At 46.4% G+C, this 18,268-nt stretch overlaps 2 protein-coding genes across 2 annotated transcripts in view; both read left to right on the top strand.

The window, feature by feature from the left end:
- Positions 1-8, top strand: part of LOC125951800 (protein Gawky-like) — a 29,368-nt gene extending 29,360 nt beyond the window's left edge. The window contains exon 9 of the mRNA XM_049680853.1: positions 1-8. This exon is cut by the window's left edge and continues 15,364 nt beyond it. The gene's annotated coding sequence lies outside the window, so the exon portion shown is untranslated.
- A 3,263-nt stretch (positions 9-3,271) lies between these two features.
- LOC125951825 (zinc finger protein 436-like) lies at positions 3,272-9,132 on the top strand. The gene is made up of 2 exons (XM_049680895.1): positions 3,272-3,463; positions 3,533-9,132. Exons 1-2 carry the CDS (start codon positions 3,350-3,352, stop codon positions 4,988-4,990), a joined length of 1,572 nt encoding a protein of 523 aa, XP_049536852.1. The 5' UTR covers positions 3,272-3,349; the 3' UTR covers positions 4,991-9,132.
- The last annotated feature ends 9,136 nt before the right edge of the window (positions 9,133-18,268 follow it).

Below are 18,268 nucleotides of genomic sequence, written 5' to 3'. Positions count from 1 at the left end.
GATGTATTTTGTATAACAGTTAAATACCGCTCTTACTTTGATCCTAAGAGAGTAGATTGACACCAGAACTACTGGAGTACTCGCATTGTCACTTGGAAAATGCGGCTCTTCATTTATTCTTCCTATCGTTTGGACTCAATTAAATTTTGCTACAATTTACAGAGCTTGGTTTGATAAAGGTCTTTTATTATTCTTTTATTCCCGTGTAGAATGTGTCCCATCTACCTTTAACAACAATTCATTACTTGGTTGTAATTTATTCATACTTCAAGCATACTATCCTCTTAATTGTGAAATCTTCTTGGCAACGTCTGTTTCAGTTACTTCGGTTTCGTTGAAAGGAATACATACATTCCATTCTAGTTTAATACATACTTTTGAATCTGCAACATACAACAAATCAACGTCTTTCAATCCATTTCCACCCAAATACAAATACTCGAGCTGTTTGGGATAACTGTTGAGAGTTACGCTAACTATCTTATTGTCTTTTATATAAAAAACTTTTAAATTTTCCAACGGCTCCAACCAACTACTATTAAAGTAAGTGAAATTATTACTCGTCATTGTGACAGCTTCTAAGCTCTTGATTTTGTCGATACATGTCGGCATAACCGATAAGAAGTTTTGATTCAGATACAATTCTACTAGTAACGGCGTTTCCCACTGACACAAATTCATTTGCCTTATACGATTATTGTTTAATTCAATACTCCTAATAGCCTTGTTCACAAATCTGCCTGTCACCAATTCAATTTCATTGGTATTCAGCACAAGCTTGGTAAGATTATCGCAACGATTGAACAACTCTAGATTCACAACCCGTATCAAATTATTTTCTAATTGTGCATATGATAAAGCTAACCTACATGGTGAACTTTTTATTCTGCTAACGATTGACTGGATTTTAGTGTGATATAAGCTCACATTTCTTAGACTCTCTAAACCGCAAAACACACCCAAATCCAACTCTCTCAGTGGTGCCTCGTACATACTCAATGCTTCAAGGTGTATGAGATTGCGTATTGAAGGCGAGATTGTTTTCACTAGACTATGACTAATATCTATAATTCGAAGGCTTTCATTCAACTCACTTTCGATTGCGGTCAATCCTGACAAGGTAATATGAAGTCTGGTACACTTACTATTCCGCGAAATGTGCACTCGTTTCAAATCGGGGGATACCATGATAAGGAGATAATCCCGGGGATAATAATCCAATAGCTCATGACCGAGTTCTGGAGATTGAAAATTGGTTATGCAAAATCTCATATTGTGAGGAACATATTTAAACATGAAAGTCCCATCTCTTGCAGGATTGTAATCCGCCAAAGTGCAGACATGATTGCAATCAAATTGATAACCAATAGTGATCGGGAAAAGCAGCACGATGAAGCAGTACCTAGGAATAAAAACAAATTTTCCATTAAATATCTTAGCTAAGAATCCTTTTAAACCGAACAAAGGCATCACGAAAATAATGAACATCTAATTTCGGGTCAAGTTTCACTTCACGTATAGAACAATTTGATTGATGGATACATAAAATAAATTTATAACATTGCACCAGTAGGGTATTCAATTATAAATTTAAACTATGCTGATTGTCCCTTTCCCACCTCTCACGTGCAAATTCTGGTTCGTAACTCACATTTTCATTAACATTACTCTTCCGAGACAATCAAACCGTTGGCAACACGCTTCACATCCAGTCGAAAATAATGTCGACCTTCAGCTGCAAACATCAATTTGTCACTACCTCATATCGGGGAGTTTTAACCATCTCGCACATTCGAAATTCGAAACAATAATCGCACTTTAATTATGTCTAACCACTTATCATTTCAATTTATGACTTGAAATTTTTCATACTACTTACCGTGAATAGACCCAGAATGATAAAGGGGTTAACCAGTGGGAACAAACGCATAACAGTTGATGACTATGCCATCCTTTATTTATGTCTTCATTAGCAATATGACAATTGATTTTCATTAGAATACAAATTGCATTAATTTTTTCAGCGTTTATAATGACAGAGAATGAAACGCCTAATTCTTACCCGGCATGTGAAACTTTTTTGCAATCCAGAATCATATCCTTCGTGACCTTCGCTTAAAATATTCCTGATACATTCAAAGGGGCACATATTCTAAATTCTAGTTCCACACATAGTTTAGATCCGGCGACAACTGACAAATTTTCTAATTTCAATCCATTGTCAGTTAAATCCAAATTCTCGAGAGCTTTGGGAAAGCTTTGGAAAATTACGCTAGCAATCTTATTCCTGCAAAAATCGAACATTTTCAAATTCACCAAAGGCTCCAACCAGCTGCTATTGAATTGAGTAAAATTATTGTTCGACATGCTGATGGTTTCTAAGCTCTTGATTTTATCGATACATGCCGGCATAGCTGACAGGAAGTTATTATCAAGCCTCAAATCCTCCAAAGATGGTGTGTCCCATTGACACAAATTCAGTTGATTTATTCGATTCGTGCTCAAATCGATATACTCAATGGCCTGGTTCGCAAATCTACCAGTAACCAATTCGATTTTATTGCTTTGAGACTCCTGAATTGATTAACTCTAGATTCAATACTCTTATTTCATTTCCTCGCAGAATGATAGTAGTCATAGCTAATCGACAAGGTGAACTCTTCACCCTATTAACGATGGACTGGATTTTATTCTTAGATAAGTACAGAAAATTTAAGGACTTCAAATCACAAAACACACCCAAATCTAGTTGACGAATCAGGCATGATAGTATTGTTAGATTTTCTAGGTTTTTCAGATTGCTTATTGAAGCCGGGATGGTTGCAAGGGGACTTGACGAAATAATCAATTCACGAAGGTTTTCATTCTGATCACACTCCACTGAGATAATGCCCGTCTCCAGGACTTCAAGATGCATCAATCTATTATTCCCAGAAATGTGCAATCGGTTGACATCAGGTGAATTCATGACCGTTAAACTCGTCCCAGGAATTCTATCCAATAGCTCATTGGAGATTTCGCAAGAGTCAAGAAAACGCATGATAAAAGTTCTATTCTCTTGAACATACTTAAACATAAACGTCCCGTCCTTGCTTGGGTTATAATAGTTCAGCCAACAATCATTTTAAAAAAATACTAAGCGAATGGTCGTCCAGGGACCACCACTCGACCTTTTTTCGGTCATTACACGACCGGTATCTGCCCTTGTAGATCGTTTGTGTTTGTTGCGCTTGGCGCTATTTGTTTACTGTCGGGATTTGTTTACGTGGGTCGTGTCGTGTTTTTTTTTCGAAATTTTTGGAAGTTTTTTGGGAGTTGCTGGATATTTTTGTCCTTAGTCTGAAGCGAAATGATCCGAGAATGTTGTGCGTGCAGGATAAAAACGAAAGACTCGGTCTCGATCAACGCCAAACGGCAATCTTGTACACTGGCGGATATGCTGAAAAAACTGGCACCGATACAGGTAAGTGAGCTAAAAGTGTGGTTCGTGGATCTACGCAATTTAACCGTTTCCCCTTGACCAATTGCTTAGTTTTCAGCGATCGATGCCGACGGAGCGGAGGTTATCTGTGCGGATTGCGTGGAACACACGGTTGATGCATACCGATTTTTGGAACTGGTGGCTAGGGCCAACGAAAAGAGAGATCTTGAGGACGATGGCGAGATCTTCTCATTGCCCGTTGACATACCGTTTCCGTCCGGAACTGTTGAGTTGACCATTGAACACCCGGAAAGCCTGGGTGATTTGCAGTATTTCATTCAACAGGAAATCGAGGAGCTGATAGAAGGGGACAGTTATATCGAATCTCCAATGAGTGATTCTTCAACGCCAACTGATGATGATGATGATAATGATGACGAATCGCAAGATGAATCAGAACCTGTTGACCCAAACGACGACGGTGACGTTGTTGAAGGTGGTCTCAAGCATGTCAATTACTACCCAATATTAGCTAATGGAATTGCCTATTATCGCTGCTGTGGCCGTAGATGCTGGCAAACGTTTAATTCTCGAGAAGAGTTGGAATACCATGGAGCACAGAATCACGCAGCCAGCAATAGTAACAGGGCACACTATGACGATTCTTATGGTTATGAATGCTCCATTTGCTATCGTCGATTCCAGCGGCGATCAAATCTAATCAACCATCTGCGACGTGTGATTCGGGATTACGAGTGTGCGCTATGTAAAGTTATCTTCGACCGACCGAAAGACAGGGAACAACACATGATCACACAGCATCAGAGCTATCTGCATGCAAAACGACGAAAACGTTACGAATTGGATCAACAACCTCACAAAATATGCTGCGGTTGTGGTGATCGCTTCGACACCGTACCAGAGCTACTGGAACACGGCACTGCAGCCCATGCTATGCACCCGCATCGCCAGGATAGCGATGGCTACGATCTGCAATGTGAGGTTTGCTACCGGTATTTTAAACATCGCACCGGTCTTCGTAACCATCAGACGGCCGTGTATAGAGAGAAAAAACTGTCTTGCATTCAGTGTGGGGCTGCTTTTAGTTGTCAGTCGAAATTGGAATCCCACGAGCAGACACATGCGGTTGATAGGAGCTACGTATGCGAGCAATGTGGCAAAGCTTTTAAAACACCTGCGGCACTACGAGCCCATGGACAGGTTCACCAGGAACGTACACTTCAGTGTGACATTTGTAGCCATCGGGTACACAAGAAATCACAGCTGGTGCAGCATCTTAAACGGCACGAACCAGTACTGCCCATCGCGTGCGCCCTCTGTCCGAAACGATTTCGGTATCAGTCTAATCTCGTCAGCCATATGAGGGTACACACGGGTGAGAAGTCATACGCTTGTCGGTATTGTGATCGGCGGTTTGGCTATGTCAGCGATCGACTTAAGCACGAACGATCACACACCGGAGATTATCCGTACAGCTGTGAGGTCTGTGGCAAGAAATTCGTTCGACCATCGTCCCTTCAATTGCACGAGGCAAGCTGTCGTGTCTAGCCATAACCGAAAGAATCGGGGTCGTCAGTTATTGTAGGTAGTACTTGTTGGTAACGGATATGATATGTTTCGTTCCTCATAGCAAATTTTATAAAGATGAGTCGAGACTGAATAGTTTACCCAAGTCAATGCCGCGTTTGTGAATAACTTATGTTCAAATAATGGATGCTCCAATATCACAATGGATGATAATGAATTTGTTATCGTTCTACAAGCTAGTAGTTTTAAAATAGTTAAACAGCAAGCTAAATCCTAAATTAATAGCTTTTAAGTTATCGCTATCATATCATACCGTTGAGCATATCATATTAAACTAGTCGACTGATTGTTCGGCAATATTAAACTACGACTAAACTAGACAACCAGAACACGTTACCCTTGGACTCGACACGCCAATTGTAGTTGTTCCCTCACTTTCTTCATAATAATTCGCCCGGTTTCACTCAAATTGATGTAACAGAATGAAACGCTCATACGTTTGTAATTTCTTCAAGCACAAGAGCAAGGACGATAGTCGGTTGCGTGCGAATCCGTGTCGTGGACAAGTCTCGAGACTGGCTGTGGTATCGTTGACCCTGCTGGAACCGAGACCATGACCCATTTCTACAGCCATTTCTTTGTGCACAGCATGGCGCGGTACGCGGTTATCGTCCAAAACACAGCTCGCCACCATTGCCGGTCATATAATCTATCGGTCGTTACTAGGTCCGGTGCTACGCTATATTCTGCATCACAAATTAAAGTTCAATGAATGGCTGGAATCGATAGCAAATGTATTGATTGATTAAAAACTAAAGGAAACAGTTGTATTGTAAGCTCTGTAAAGAGCTCCCTTCCATACGATAAATGTCTAGACGAGTCCCTCACGTGTGGTCATAAATTCTATGAGACTTAGAGAAAGTGTTCTAGCGGCCTATTGAGGGGGGAAAGGGGAAATCCTTGATTCGATAGTGCAATCACTTTCACTCGATCTAGGCCCGACCTAGATGGATGGTTGCCGTGACCTATATGCCTTCTGTTTGCACCGTGTTCCGGTCCCGTGGAGGATAAGGGGAGCCAGAAGAACGAAACGCATAATCATTCAAATGGCGCCGTTATCTCTCTTCACAGGGTAATGCATTATTGTGCCATTTTGCGCAATAAAATCATTTTCCTGTCAATCATTGCAGGCGCCCCTCGTCATCTAACAATTCTTAGTCCTCCCTGCTCCCACTCTTGATGGTTGATTCTTTGTTTCATTCCACCCCTACAAAGTCACAGTCAGAGCCCCCCTTCCCCATACAATTGTCGTAATCCCACGTAATGCTCACCTTAATCTCACCGAAATAGAATTGGGGATTTCCGTCCGATGCAGTTCAAGCAGTTGGTGAAGTAGGGTCATTGAACTCGCTGTGACAGCTGACAATGGAGTACCGGTCTCGCCGTGATGGGGCGAAATATTATGCCATTTTGCGGGATAAAGTTGATGAAGATCACTCCTCGAGCGCAAGGTGCAACGCTGCAATGTGTCAACAACTGCACCCAACAATCTGTTGCCCGTTTCGTAATGGAATTTTCCAACTGCACTTTTATTTTTTCGACCTATATTCGGTTAGATTTCGGGTGTTCGTGGTGCATATGTGCCCATCCATCCGTCCATCCAACCATCCTGCCTGCCTTCTTGCCTGCTGCTGTCGCCCATCTCGATGACGCAGACGATGAACCATGGCCGCCGAAAAGGGAAGAAAAAGTCAACGAAAACGCAAACAACAGCTACATGACTCTCACCTGCTGCCTGGCTGATGCAGTGGCACAGCACCACCGGGGGTGTGGTAAAGTGAATCCGTTTGGCGCTCGGCATTGCATTGGGTTCCAGACAGGCGCACGCTTATCTCATAGCATCGCCCCATTTTGTGAGCAGCGAGGGGTGACCTGCTGTTGCAGCCGATGCAACTGCCCGACCATGGGGTGGGCAAGCGGTTGGTGCAGTTTTTTTTTGCACTGGCCACCCTCCTGCCGGCCAATTGAGGTCACCGAATCCACGAGCGTCTGGTGATTTCGCTCGCTTGTTTCCTTTGTCGCGTGGAGCCGTATGTTTGTCCATTCGTCTTCCCTCCGCTCCGGCTCTTGATCGGAGGCCTCCACCTTTATCAACATCGTGCATGGTGGTGGGTGTTGACCATGTTATCATCCTGGGTCCCGCAAGATCACACTGTTTGAATTTACATCATCATGATCCAATTTCAATCGAGTTCATATGGCTTGCCTTTGCCCAAGTGCATAATGCTTGTGTTTGCGCTTTAATTCTACCTTTTCCGTAACTCACTTTATTCTTTGCTTAATTTTATGTATTCCACGCTTTACATTTCACATGATGATTCTTCGTTCTGTGTTTGTTTGTCGTTCATCTGGTAATTGCTTGTTCCATTTGTTTATCCAACAAATACATTCTGAGCCGTCCAAACATTAAAAACCACCTTTTCAACCGCACAGACTTGACCTATTTTTGTCTCGTACCGGTACTACCGGTGGTCACGAGCAGCACGAATTCTCGTGATTATGCGTATCAAGCGACAACTCGACTTCACCGGTTTGACTTTATTGGCCAAACTGGCAATGGTGAATTGAGTACGAAAAAGGTGACCCCTCTTGAGCTGCTGTTCTACTTTCTCACTTCAAGCTCCAAACATTTGCTGTGGAAGTGATGGTTTGGCGTTCGCTCCGTTTAAATATCCGTCAACATGCACAAGCTCTTACAAGCGCCTCTCTCGTTCGCTTTCCTTCGTAATAGTTTGTCTTGGTGGCCCTGATGGCGGCCAATGTCGAGCGGGCATTGAAATGGAAGCCATGACCGAAGTGAAAGCGCACCCGGCACCCGGCCGGCCGGCATCGACATGGCGCCGCCGAAGCACGCATTATGTCAGCCCGCCATCACCTGCGCACCGCACCAACTGCACTCGGGTCTTGGCTCGCGGTGCAGGAAATAAGGATTCGATTCACCCGATTGAAGGGGGTTTGGTGGCACTCGCATGCCCATTTGTTGACTCACAAAACGGATGCTATTACCAATATACTAGCACGCACGTGCTAAGAGACATCTGAGTCGAAATCGATTATCGATCGGTTTGCTACGATGATCACATAAAATGTCTCTTGTGCTTTGATCTCCCAAACATTGTCATTTACATGCACACTGGTGTATACAGAATGGGGAAAGCTCTTTCACCCAGGAACCGGCTACGGGCGACGGTTAACTAACGAGATCTCGTTACACGCGGCATAACGAACGAGTAGTACGCGTAGGTCGGCGTGCACTGTGCCGTATGTCCCACATTCGGCCTGAACGGTGTCCCACATTTTCGGCAGCGGCTGCTGCTGTTGTTGTACCGACCATCGGGGTCGATCGTTCTTCCGCCCAACGATCACACAGGGCCACGCGACGTGGGCACAGGTGTTGCGTGTAGCGTCTACCCCAGAGGGGTTGTGTCAAGGTGCGTGAGCGCACACCTCGGCCATAAATAGTGCCATTTCTATTTTCAGCTGCTTCATTCATGGCGCTCTGCGAAACGTTGTGTGAAGCTTCTTCGTTTTCCGTTTATGTGATGGCGATTGTGAAGCGCCATGCCCCAAACTAACCACCCAATCGTTTGACGGTTTGTTTTTGCTTTATCTAATGCGAGTGCTTGGTCCGGTCCGTGTTTACTACCTTCTTTTTATGTTGTTCTGACGCTGTGACGCTGACGCTGCGTGTTCCCAGCCAAGTGTCTGTTGACCTACTTTTCCCGAAATTGTCAATCATCTCGCAGAAAGCGAGTGCCTCTCTCCTTCTTCTACGCCACACGCTCCCCTTATGTGCGGGCTTATTCTGGGCCGAGCGTTTCGCGGTACGATCGTGGGGATCGCGACGATGACTTCGTTCGTTCTTTACGTTTCGCGTTTCATGACCAGAGCTGGTAGCAGTGGGCAGTCGTTTTCTTCCTGCATTGGATACAGATGCACGCACGCCCCATAGCACTTGCTACTCCGTCGAGAGCGTGGGGGTCAATTGTAGTCGCACCGAAATGCTAATAGGCACCGACATTCTGGGAGCCACTGTGATGGAAGGATCGGTTACGATGGTGGGCGAGCAAGAAGCCACACGGCCATGGCCATGGGTGTTCGAGTCCCCCCCCTCCCCCCTCCCCCCTTCCAGAAACTAGAATGCCGCAGTAGTCTGAAAGATGGATGCTCCGTCGAGTCACTTTGTCGTCGAGGACCGTGTAACCACGGCAACGTCGGCACCGGTGACCACGATGGTGAATGGTGGTGAAACATTCTGCTGTTGACCACAGCAGCAACAGCAGCAGCAGCAGCATATGGTTCTCGAGAAGATTGATCAGCGGCAGCACAGCACGTTAACCGGTTTTTTGGGGTCAATTATGGGGGGAGGTTGAGGGTGGGCGGTGTGGCTTGTTGTTATTTTTGGTCTCCCGCTTTCGGTCCGTGTCCGCTCGAGAGAAAGTCGCGCGAGAAAGAGGAAGACGAGATGCTTGGCCAGAACGACCAGCCGAGCGAGGATCGATCGCGCATGTTCGGCTGGTATCCAGCCATCCCTTCTCCGGCCTGGTGAAAGGCAGGGGAAATTTTAAGAAACGGAAATTATCTCACTCGTCACCTCCGGCCGGGAGAAGTTACGGATTACGATGTGCTCACCTTCGGTGGATCAGGCTGCTGGACTGGAGTGTACCGTTATTTGCGTTGTTTGTGGTTGGATTATGCAACAGGTCTGGAATGCGTTTCTTCTGAGCTTAATGTGTCACCCGGGGACAAATTCTGGTGAGGAGAAGGGTATTAAATAGATGATGTCACGGACGAGTAGGAATCGCAGATCGCTTTGCTTCAATTGTTAGTACAATTCCCTCTGATCCAGAGTTCTACCCAGAGCGCCTTCTATTTCTGGGATGCTCTTGAACTTATTTACTGGACCTTTGAATTTCTGAAAACACTTTATCAAGTGAGCGTGTGTGTGTGAAAGGTATTCGATACCGTGCTACTAGTACGCCACAACATAGTTTCATTCGATCGCGCACTGGTCTCTCTCAACTGCGCAGTTTGCGAATTGACGGTGCGAATCAAGACCATTATTTGGGTCAACCGCGGCGTGAAATACGCCAGACATTCGCTTCCCTCCCGGTCGACGGGTGCATCCGGTGTGCATTCTACCGTAAATGGTACACATACACACACACACCCTTGGGGTCTGTGCGACGGACCAGAAAGTGGCCCAGTTTCGCCGGTGCGTCGCAGCACCGTGCTCGCTCCCCCGATGCACCGGCGAGTGCACGATGAGGGAGAGTCCTTCGCCTTTCTCGGTACTCGCTGCCGGACGCCATTATGTCATTGCGCGCACGGTTATGGCCGCTTATTAATTAGACGGGAAAAGTGTTCGAAACGGTTTGCCTCTCTCACATGGCCCAATGGCAGTCGTCGCCTGCGCCAGCCGCATACTGGCTCTATATTTAGCCTACAGCCCACAAGGATTCCACCGGAACGGTTGCGAAATGGCGTTGCACGCCATTCGTTTCGTGTGATGCGATCAGAAGTGCTGCATTCTGAGTGCTGGCGTTGTAGCGCCTTTTCCATCCCGAAACCCAGAGCAGGAAAGCAAACATCTTCAACACTCCAACAGAGTCGTCGTATCTTTAGATTTCTCCTTCTTTTAGTGTTGTGGCCCCGGCACACGACCACAGAAGCGTTACGGTGGTGTTGCATTCGACGGTGTGGCCCTGTGGGGTCATACCAACTGCACCCCACCGTCATCGTGTGCATCTGTTGCTGCTGCTGCTGCTGTTGCAAGCGGAAAGTAAAACAACGAGCAGTGAAAAATGAAACAAAAAAGAAGGAATAATCTGACCTAAATTAAATTGGCTCGGATCAGTATTCTTGTGTTCGCTGTGCGCTTATCTCTTTCTCAACTTGGTATGTATGGTGGCCATCGTTTGTTTGACTTTCATTCTTTGTTCGGCAGAAGCCCTCCCTCCCCCGTGTTTCGTTCTTCGCCACCGCTAGCTCCCCCAGGTTCTGTATGGATTTTTTTGAGGTCACAACAGCAACAGCAGCAGCAGTAGGAGCTGTAGCAGATATACTGCAGACATTTGTAATGCATAATGCACCAAATGCAATGCTGTTGGGGTTATGGATTGCTGGAATTGTATCCGAGATCTGTAAAATTCTATCAAACGAAACACCAGCTCTGCAGCTCTGGAGAATTTCATATGGGGATTGATTGAGATGAAACAGTAAATCGTGACATTGAGACTTGTATTCCGTTTAGTTGTAATGCGGAATTGGTGATTAAATTTACATCTTTAATCCAAAGGAAGGACATTCATTAAAAAAATCCGTATAATAATGATGTTCTTTGATAAAATAAACAGTTATCTGATTTTTCTGCATTCTCGTACTGTCTGTATTTTGTTGTATATTCCGAGTCATGATGTGCATTTCGACGGTTGCAGTTCTGGCCAGTTCTTTCGAAACTATTCATTATAGTAAATCGTCTAGACAATGTCACTATTACGAATTAGATATTTTCGGCTATGATTCTATATTCGCGACTGAATGTTACAATTACAATCTCGCTTGAAACCGTCGTTGGTGTTAGAAACGAGCAAATGCTTTCTAATGTTAACCACCTGATTCGAATTGGATTCTTTAAACGATCGGGAGGATGATTAAGGATGGACGAAGGAACACATAGATACTGGTTCACGTTCACTAGCTTAGTGTAGTGTGCAATACCGATAGGTAGAAGGCACGATCCGAATGGCCGGAAGTCGAGGTGAGCACCGTTCGTCGTTGTCACGATGGACCTCGCTGGCAAACAAGGCCCAAGGCCGTACCGAAGCAGCGAAGGAGAATAGAATCGTCACCGTGCGCACTCGTGAGTCGATCCGTATTGCGTCGCATCCGCATCGAATGCACCGACCATGAGGCCTACCCGAAGGTGTCGACCACGTCAGCGCGACGTGAAGAGTACTTTCACTGTAACCAAAATAATTCCTCGATTCACGAGAGCTCTTCTGCGGGGGGAGGAATCTTTACTAGGCATGTTACAGACATGGCCATGTTTTGCATCGATGTCTATTGGCCACTGAAGAGGAGAAGGGCGAGAAGCGCGGGTGCGGTGATGTACGATGAGTTTGTAATTTCTAAATTTTGCCGAAGCCGAGGGTCCAAAAATAGCGGATCACGTTCTCGGTTCGGTTCGGTTTCTCCTTCTCGCATCCGACGGCCGATCGTGGAGATGTTGGGAAATGTTGGGAAAGGATCGAAAGTCCGCGGTGGGCCTGGCCTGTGATTGAACCAAGGAATTATGTAAGAACACTGTTTGAGCGTCGCTCGAGAGGATTGTGAAACAACCCGCTACCACCCAATACCCCTCGGGCAAACGGAAGCAGTATCTTGTGCGTTTCGGTTAGGTTTTTTCGCCACCGCTATTTCGGTATTTAATGAGCCGCAGCAAAAGCTAGAACGGCGAAAGACGCTCAGAACGCTTCAAAACAATTCGATGCCGATCCCCGAATGTCCGAGGGGTTTGTATTTTTGCTGCGTCACCTTCGGTCAGCGGTCAGCTGATGAGCGTTGTAGCGTCTTTAATTATGCGTAGCGTTATTGCGACAATAGGTGGGCCGTTTCCACCGTTGACTGTTTGACGAAAAATTAAATTTGGCGACAACATTTCATTCTGCTTTATGTTAGATTTTAATGTTTTCTATATTCGTTTGCGCAAACTTGAGATATGACGATTTTATGTTATATGTTTATATTGTATTGTTATTTTGTTACTGTTATTCTTATGCTTTAGAATCGATTTTAATATTGTAAATTTGAACTCGGTTTTCGTATATTGGTTTTGTAGTTGGCAACTGGATACTGCATTAATCATTTCAATTTTAACAATTCACTGTTACCACTTTCTTCATTTCTTCTGTGCTAGTCCACGCGTTATTACTTTTATCTTGACAAGTTCAGTTGCTGTTCAGCTTTGTAATTGATTCCCCGAAAAAAAAATCTGCTCGGACTCGCAGCGATCGGATGGCGTAGCACAACCGAGAATGTAGATGAGCACGTGCGACGATCAAGAATCCGCGGGAAACACACTAAACAGGTCACCACGTGGCCTTGCTCCGTTGCTGGCGTAATACCGCGGGTCCGCCCTTGTCCGCGCGCGATAACCATGCGAACGGGCGTACGCTGCAAAATGCCGTTGGTTTATGTGTGATATTGAACTAATTTTAAATCAACACACTGCCCCCTTTCCATTCCCTCCGCCGTCGACAACGCTCTGTATGCGCAGGGAAGGAATCTAGGCGTGTAACCGAACCCAGAACACACGAAATAGACACGAAATTCACGAGAAGCTGGGTCTGCGCGAGAGATTGCATAATTCTCGCTTAACCCCGCCCGCCACCAGCTCGGGGTGGAAAGTAGATAGTGATCGTGTCGCTAGAGCCGACTTGGACCGATCATCTTCACTGAGATGCTAAAGGAAGCGGACGAAGCGATGGTAGGTGAGGAGTGATGCGAGATTACTCAGTAGAGCCGCCAGTCCCATTGGTTCTAAGGGTAGGGAGCGAGGAGTGTGTTAAACACATTTCTCGAGATTGCGTCGCGCGAACAGAGCGCAGCCGTGTGTTATGGGGTGGCACGTGGCTCGTGCTGCTCGTGAGCAGTGTTTGCTGGCTGGCTAATATTGCGCAATACTACTCGGGGAGGCGCATTAGTTGGTGCGGCTCGGTGCGTATGCGATGAATCTCCACAATCCAAGGCCACGGAGGTAGTGTCCGTATGTATGCCGATGAATAAACCATTTTGGTCAGATAAAACGTTTTCGAATCAGTAAGGTAAGGCTCAGATCAGTAAGACAATCTAGGGCAGGGTCATGACTTATTTTAATTAGCTGCGTTTGTAAGTCAAGAACTGGGCAAAAGTGGAAACGAACCAGACGGAGAATTTAAAGCGGAGCATTTTAATTCGAAGAAGAATCTAGAACCAGTTGAAATCATCGGAATTTGCGTTAGGATCTTACAACAATAACCGATTTCAAATGTACCTCAGCGTCACCAGATGCAACGCAATCACTCGCTCGGTTTGTGCTCATTCGAGGACAATCTAACGGTGCCTCACGATCGCGCCGCAACAGCCATCATCAAGCATCCGCGTAATGTGTCACCGAGACATCAGCCACCCCGAGGGGACAATGGCAGTGAAAGGTTTGTTTGCCGTATCAGCGACGGCAGCCCGCTCGTAATCTAATCCATCCATCCTCACCGGGCTCACCCACCCCATCGGAGGATGTTGTGAAGAGAATGTGAACGAAAGCCAAGCATCTCTAGTTTCCGCACCCCGTTACTAATGGGACCTTGAGAACGATAACGTAATACCTGGCGGGGCCTGTGCGTGTGGCTGTTTCTGTCAAGGAGAATGTAAACTACTGTAGCAGTACAGCGCTGTGATTCGCAGTTATAGTCTGGGTTAGTTGTGAGCTTAACAAAAGACAACGAGTCTTCGAGAGAACTTTGGAGATGACGTACAATGAAGAACATCCAATGTATTGCTGAAGTGACGGGTCAGTTGTTGTTTGTTTTCTTATAATTAATTGGGGTCTCATCTCGATCATCAGAGTCTCCTTTCAACAGAGACAAACGGTCTCGAGATCCAAAAGAATCATTCAACCGGAAATAGAACCTGGTTCCTGTGTATCATTTGGTCGCCTTTCTAGAACCGCTCTGAGCCAATCAGATTGTCACCATGGCAGCCAGAGTGACACCAGTCTCTATCTCTTTCGCTCGCTCAAGGTAGCGCCTCTAGGCGACGCGCTTTGCCGACGAAGGTGGGTTGATTGTTGGCGCAGCATGCCACGGGTGTTGGTGTAACGGTTTCGTGTTGTGCCTGGGGGCCAATCTTGAATAAGGGACCAGAGGTGGCATTTCACCTTCTAACAGCGTCGCTGGCAGTCAGGCAGGCGCGCGGGCGGGCGGGCAGGCGGGCTGTCGCGGAGGACGGTACTCAGTAAACAGGGCCGGGGGTGGGCTAGCAAAACTGTTGTTTTCATCCATCGCTAGCCGGCCAACTGGGGTCTGGGTGGGTGAGTGCCTGTCGACGACGCACGGTGTTACATTACATGGCACACGGCGGCGTAATTGAGACCCCGTTCGGGCCACTCCGTCTGTGTGGGGTGTCCATGCGTGTGTGTGCACCAAGTGTGTCACCGAGGGTGTCGATGGCGCATATGGTTTGAAGGTGGCTAACGGTAAATTCAACTTCACCGTCACTTCGTCATCGGCGTCCATATACCGTGCGTCCTTGCCATTGAGCTCGCGCTCGCGCTGGTATGTACTACGCGCTGAGTGGCCCAAGGTGTTCGCTCGCTCCGCAGGCTGTGGTCATCGATCGATCGACAGCCAGGGGGTGCTTAATGAAGCAGAGTTCAAAAGTTTAAATTAAATGCTTAGTATGCTGCCGCTGTGGCAATACGGTAACTGAAGCTCTCGAACCTGATCCTTGTCGTTGCTTTGTTGCTGTAATCTCGATGATGACGACGCGCGCGGGCCGGAGCGGAGCCGTCGCGTGAGCGTAGGCCGTTGAATAACGAGGCAGAACATTGCGGAAACAAAGAACCTAGCAGTTTCATCGCGAAATCACATCACAACGTATAACGCTCGTCATCGTCTATTTCTGTTTTAAGGACAATGATGTTATTCTTTAGCCAGAGCACGTGTGCGTCGACGAGCGTCGAGTGGGGCATTATAGTAAGACGGAAAAAATTGACATTTTTTAATCTCTGCCACACAACAACAGAAGAAAATGCTGCTGAGCAAGAGCAAGAGCTGCAAATAGGGCACGATTTGCTAGTGTAAGATCTTGCAACGGGATTACCACGTGACCGTGATGGTATGCAGAAAGTTGTTTAACTAGCTGACTCAACTTATTTAAATAAATCAGATTGAACAAAATCATAATGGTGTAAAAGTATGCGCTAGAATCAATAAAAAATCATAAACGGCCAGGCGTCTCCATATGTCAAACGTGTATCCTAGCGACAGTAACATGGCATTACACATCACATCAGGGCTGCATAGCCATCACTTCAGTCCCTGTTTCGCCCTTCAACCGTGTCCAGTGACGATCGAATCGATCGGCCCACGGTGGAGAAAGTTTTGACCCACTGACTTGGTGCCCTTTTCCACGGTGTCGCAGTCGAAGGGACGGCCATGGAACGATTAATCCGCCATCCACGGCTAGCCAGCTTCGAACGTAATATTACGAAGTGGCGGAAAACGGAAATCAACTGCCGTAACGATAGCTAGCTGCTGCCGCTGTTGCTGTAATGGACCCTCGCGGCCGTTGGGAACCCTTTAGATATGATTATTACATTGCCAGCGAAAGGAAAGTCTCCCTCTCTCTCTCTCTCTCTCTCTCTCTCTCTCTCTCTCTCTCTCTCTCTCTCTCTCTCTCTCTCTCTCTCTCTCTCTCTCTTTGTTTCTCTCTTTGCTATCCTCTCTTGTCATGTGGAACATCAAAGCGCGGGGGAAAATATGCAAAACAAGGGATAAGGAGAAACGGTTGGGCCCGGCTGGTTGTGGCTTATGTTGTGAAAGTCTGCGCAAAAGAAAGTCGAGATAATAGAAGCTGATGCGCGCACCCTTGACGTGGTCTCGTCTTGTGAAGGTCTTGGTCCACTTAATGCCGGTGGCCGGTATCACCTTGACGATAGTGAGGATGCTCCATTGCTAAGCTGCCCATAATCTTTGCGTGCCATTTACGAGCACCGTTCTGGGGAGTGAGCAAGTTGCTGTAGCAAAATAGCCCATAATCCAAAAGGCCCATAATCAATTGGTCCTGGAGCTGGCGATACGCGTTGGGCGCAGTGCGAACAGGGAAAAGCAAAAAATCGAAAGGAGAATGCGCGGACTACTTTCATCTAGCGCGAGATCCCAAATTGAAGTTTCCGATTCCGACCACGAATCGGTGTCACATTCGGTGGCTTCGCACCGAACACACGGAAAGCGAAGTGGGAAGTGAGCGCCAGAAGTTTCTCTTTCCATTCTTCAAAAATCCGGGCCACCGGGTGCAGGCAATCCGTGTAACATTATTACCATCACACTGCAAGATTACTTCATATAGTGGCATCGGTGGTCGGTGAATCGGCGTCGAATCCACTAATCCACGGTTGCTGCCAGCCAGCACCGATGTTCCATTTTGGGAACTGGTTAGCGGAGAAAGCGAATCGTCGTCGGTATGTTGGGTTGTTCCTATGCGCGAACATCGCTCGATAGCGAAATGATCGTTTCGGGGCGATTGATGCCATGATGATGAAGGGAAGAGGTTTCATTAGAGCGTCCAGTAAATGAGTCTCGGTGTTGAACGGTGAATCGTGGGTTCCCGTAAGGAACCCGCTAACACACTGCTGGTGGAAAGCGTACGATTACAGCAACAGAGTGGCGGTAAGACTGGACCGGTTGGTGGAAAAGTGAACTTTCTAAGACACGCTGAACCAGAAACGATTACGCTCACGGAAAAGAGGCATAGATGTTGCCGCCGCACTTCCCATCCGAGGGAAAGCTGTGTTGGCTGTTCCGATCCAATGGGACCGATTGGCTAACGAGCTGTTTGCTCTAGAAATTGCGCTCCAAGATTTCATCTCCGGAGCGACATTATGCGACTGTTTTGCTCACAGAATTGGAGGATTGTCGTCTTGAAGAATGTTGAAAAGTGGGCGAACTTCCTTCCATCTCTTTTGGCTTTTGGTTGGTTCCGATTTCGAGATGATTGTGTGTGTGTGTGTGTGTGTGGATGGTACTTTGGTTTGGCGTGAACAGCAAAAACACCCCTTTAAGCGAAGCAGATGGTAACCATAATAAAAGGGGGCCAAACGTAAAGTGAAAACCTACTGCCACTGGCCGCCGATTCGGCACACATTCCCTCGTTGTATCGCGCAGCTGCAAAGGAAAAAGGCGTATCATTTGTGTAATAATTTGTAATTTGTTATGAAAGTGAAGCGAAAGCGAAGCGCCCAATGCTTACTGATAGCACGGTGAGGAGATGATGCCCGTGGGTGTGGAGAGAAGTGAATGGGAGTGGCTGTTGGGTTTTCCTTTCGATTTGAACGCCTTCGTTGTGGGGCATACCATTCGGGACGGTGTTTTCGTTTCTCTTAATGATGAGCTAACAGTTTCACCCGATAATGATTGATAAGAGAAACAAATTATTCAAATATCCACCTAGTGTATGTCGGATGACTGGTTTTACGAGAAA

This window comes from Anopheles darlingi, chromosome 2, assembly GCF_943734745.1.
Source record: "Anopheles darlingi chromosome 2, idAnoDarlMG_H_01, whole genome shotgun sequence".
NCBI classification, from domain to species: Eukaryota; Metazoa; Arthropoda; class Insecta; order Diptera; family Culicidae; genus Anopheles; species Anopheles darlingi.
Note: the sequence above shows the minus strand (reverse complement) of the source record. Positions and strands in the feature narration are given on the sequence as shown.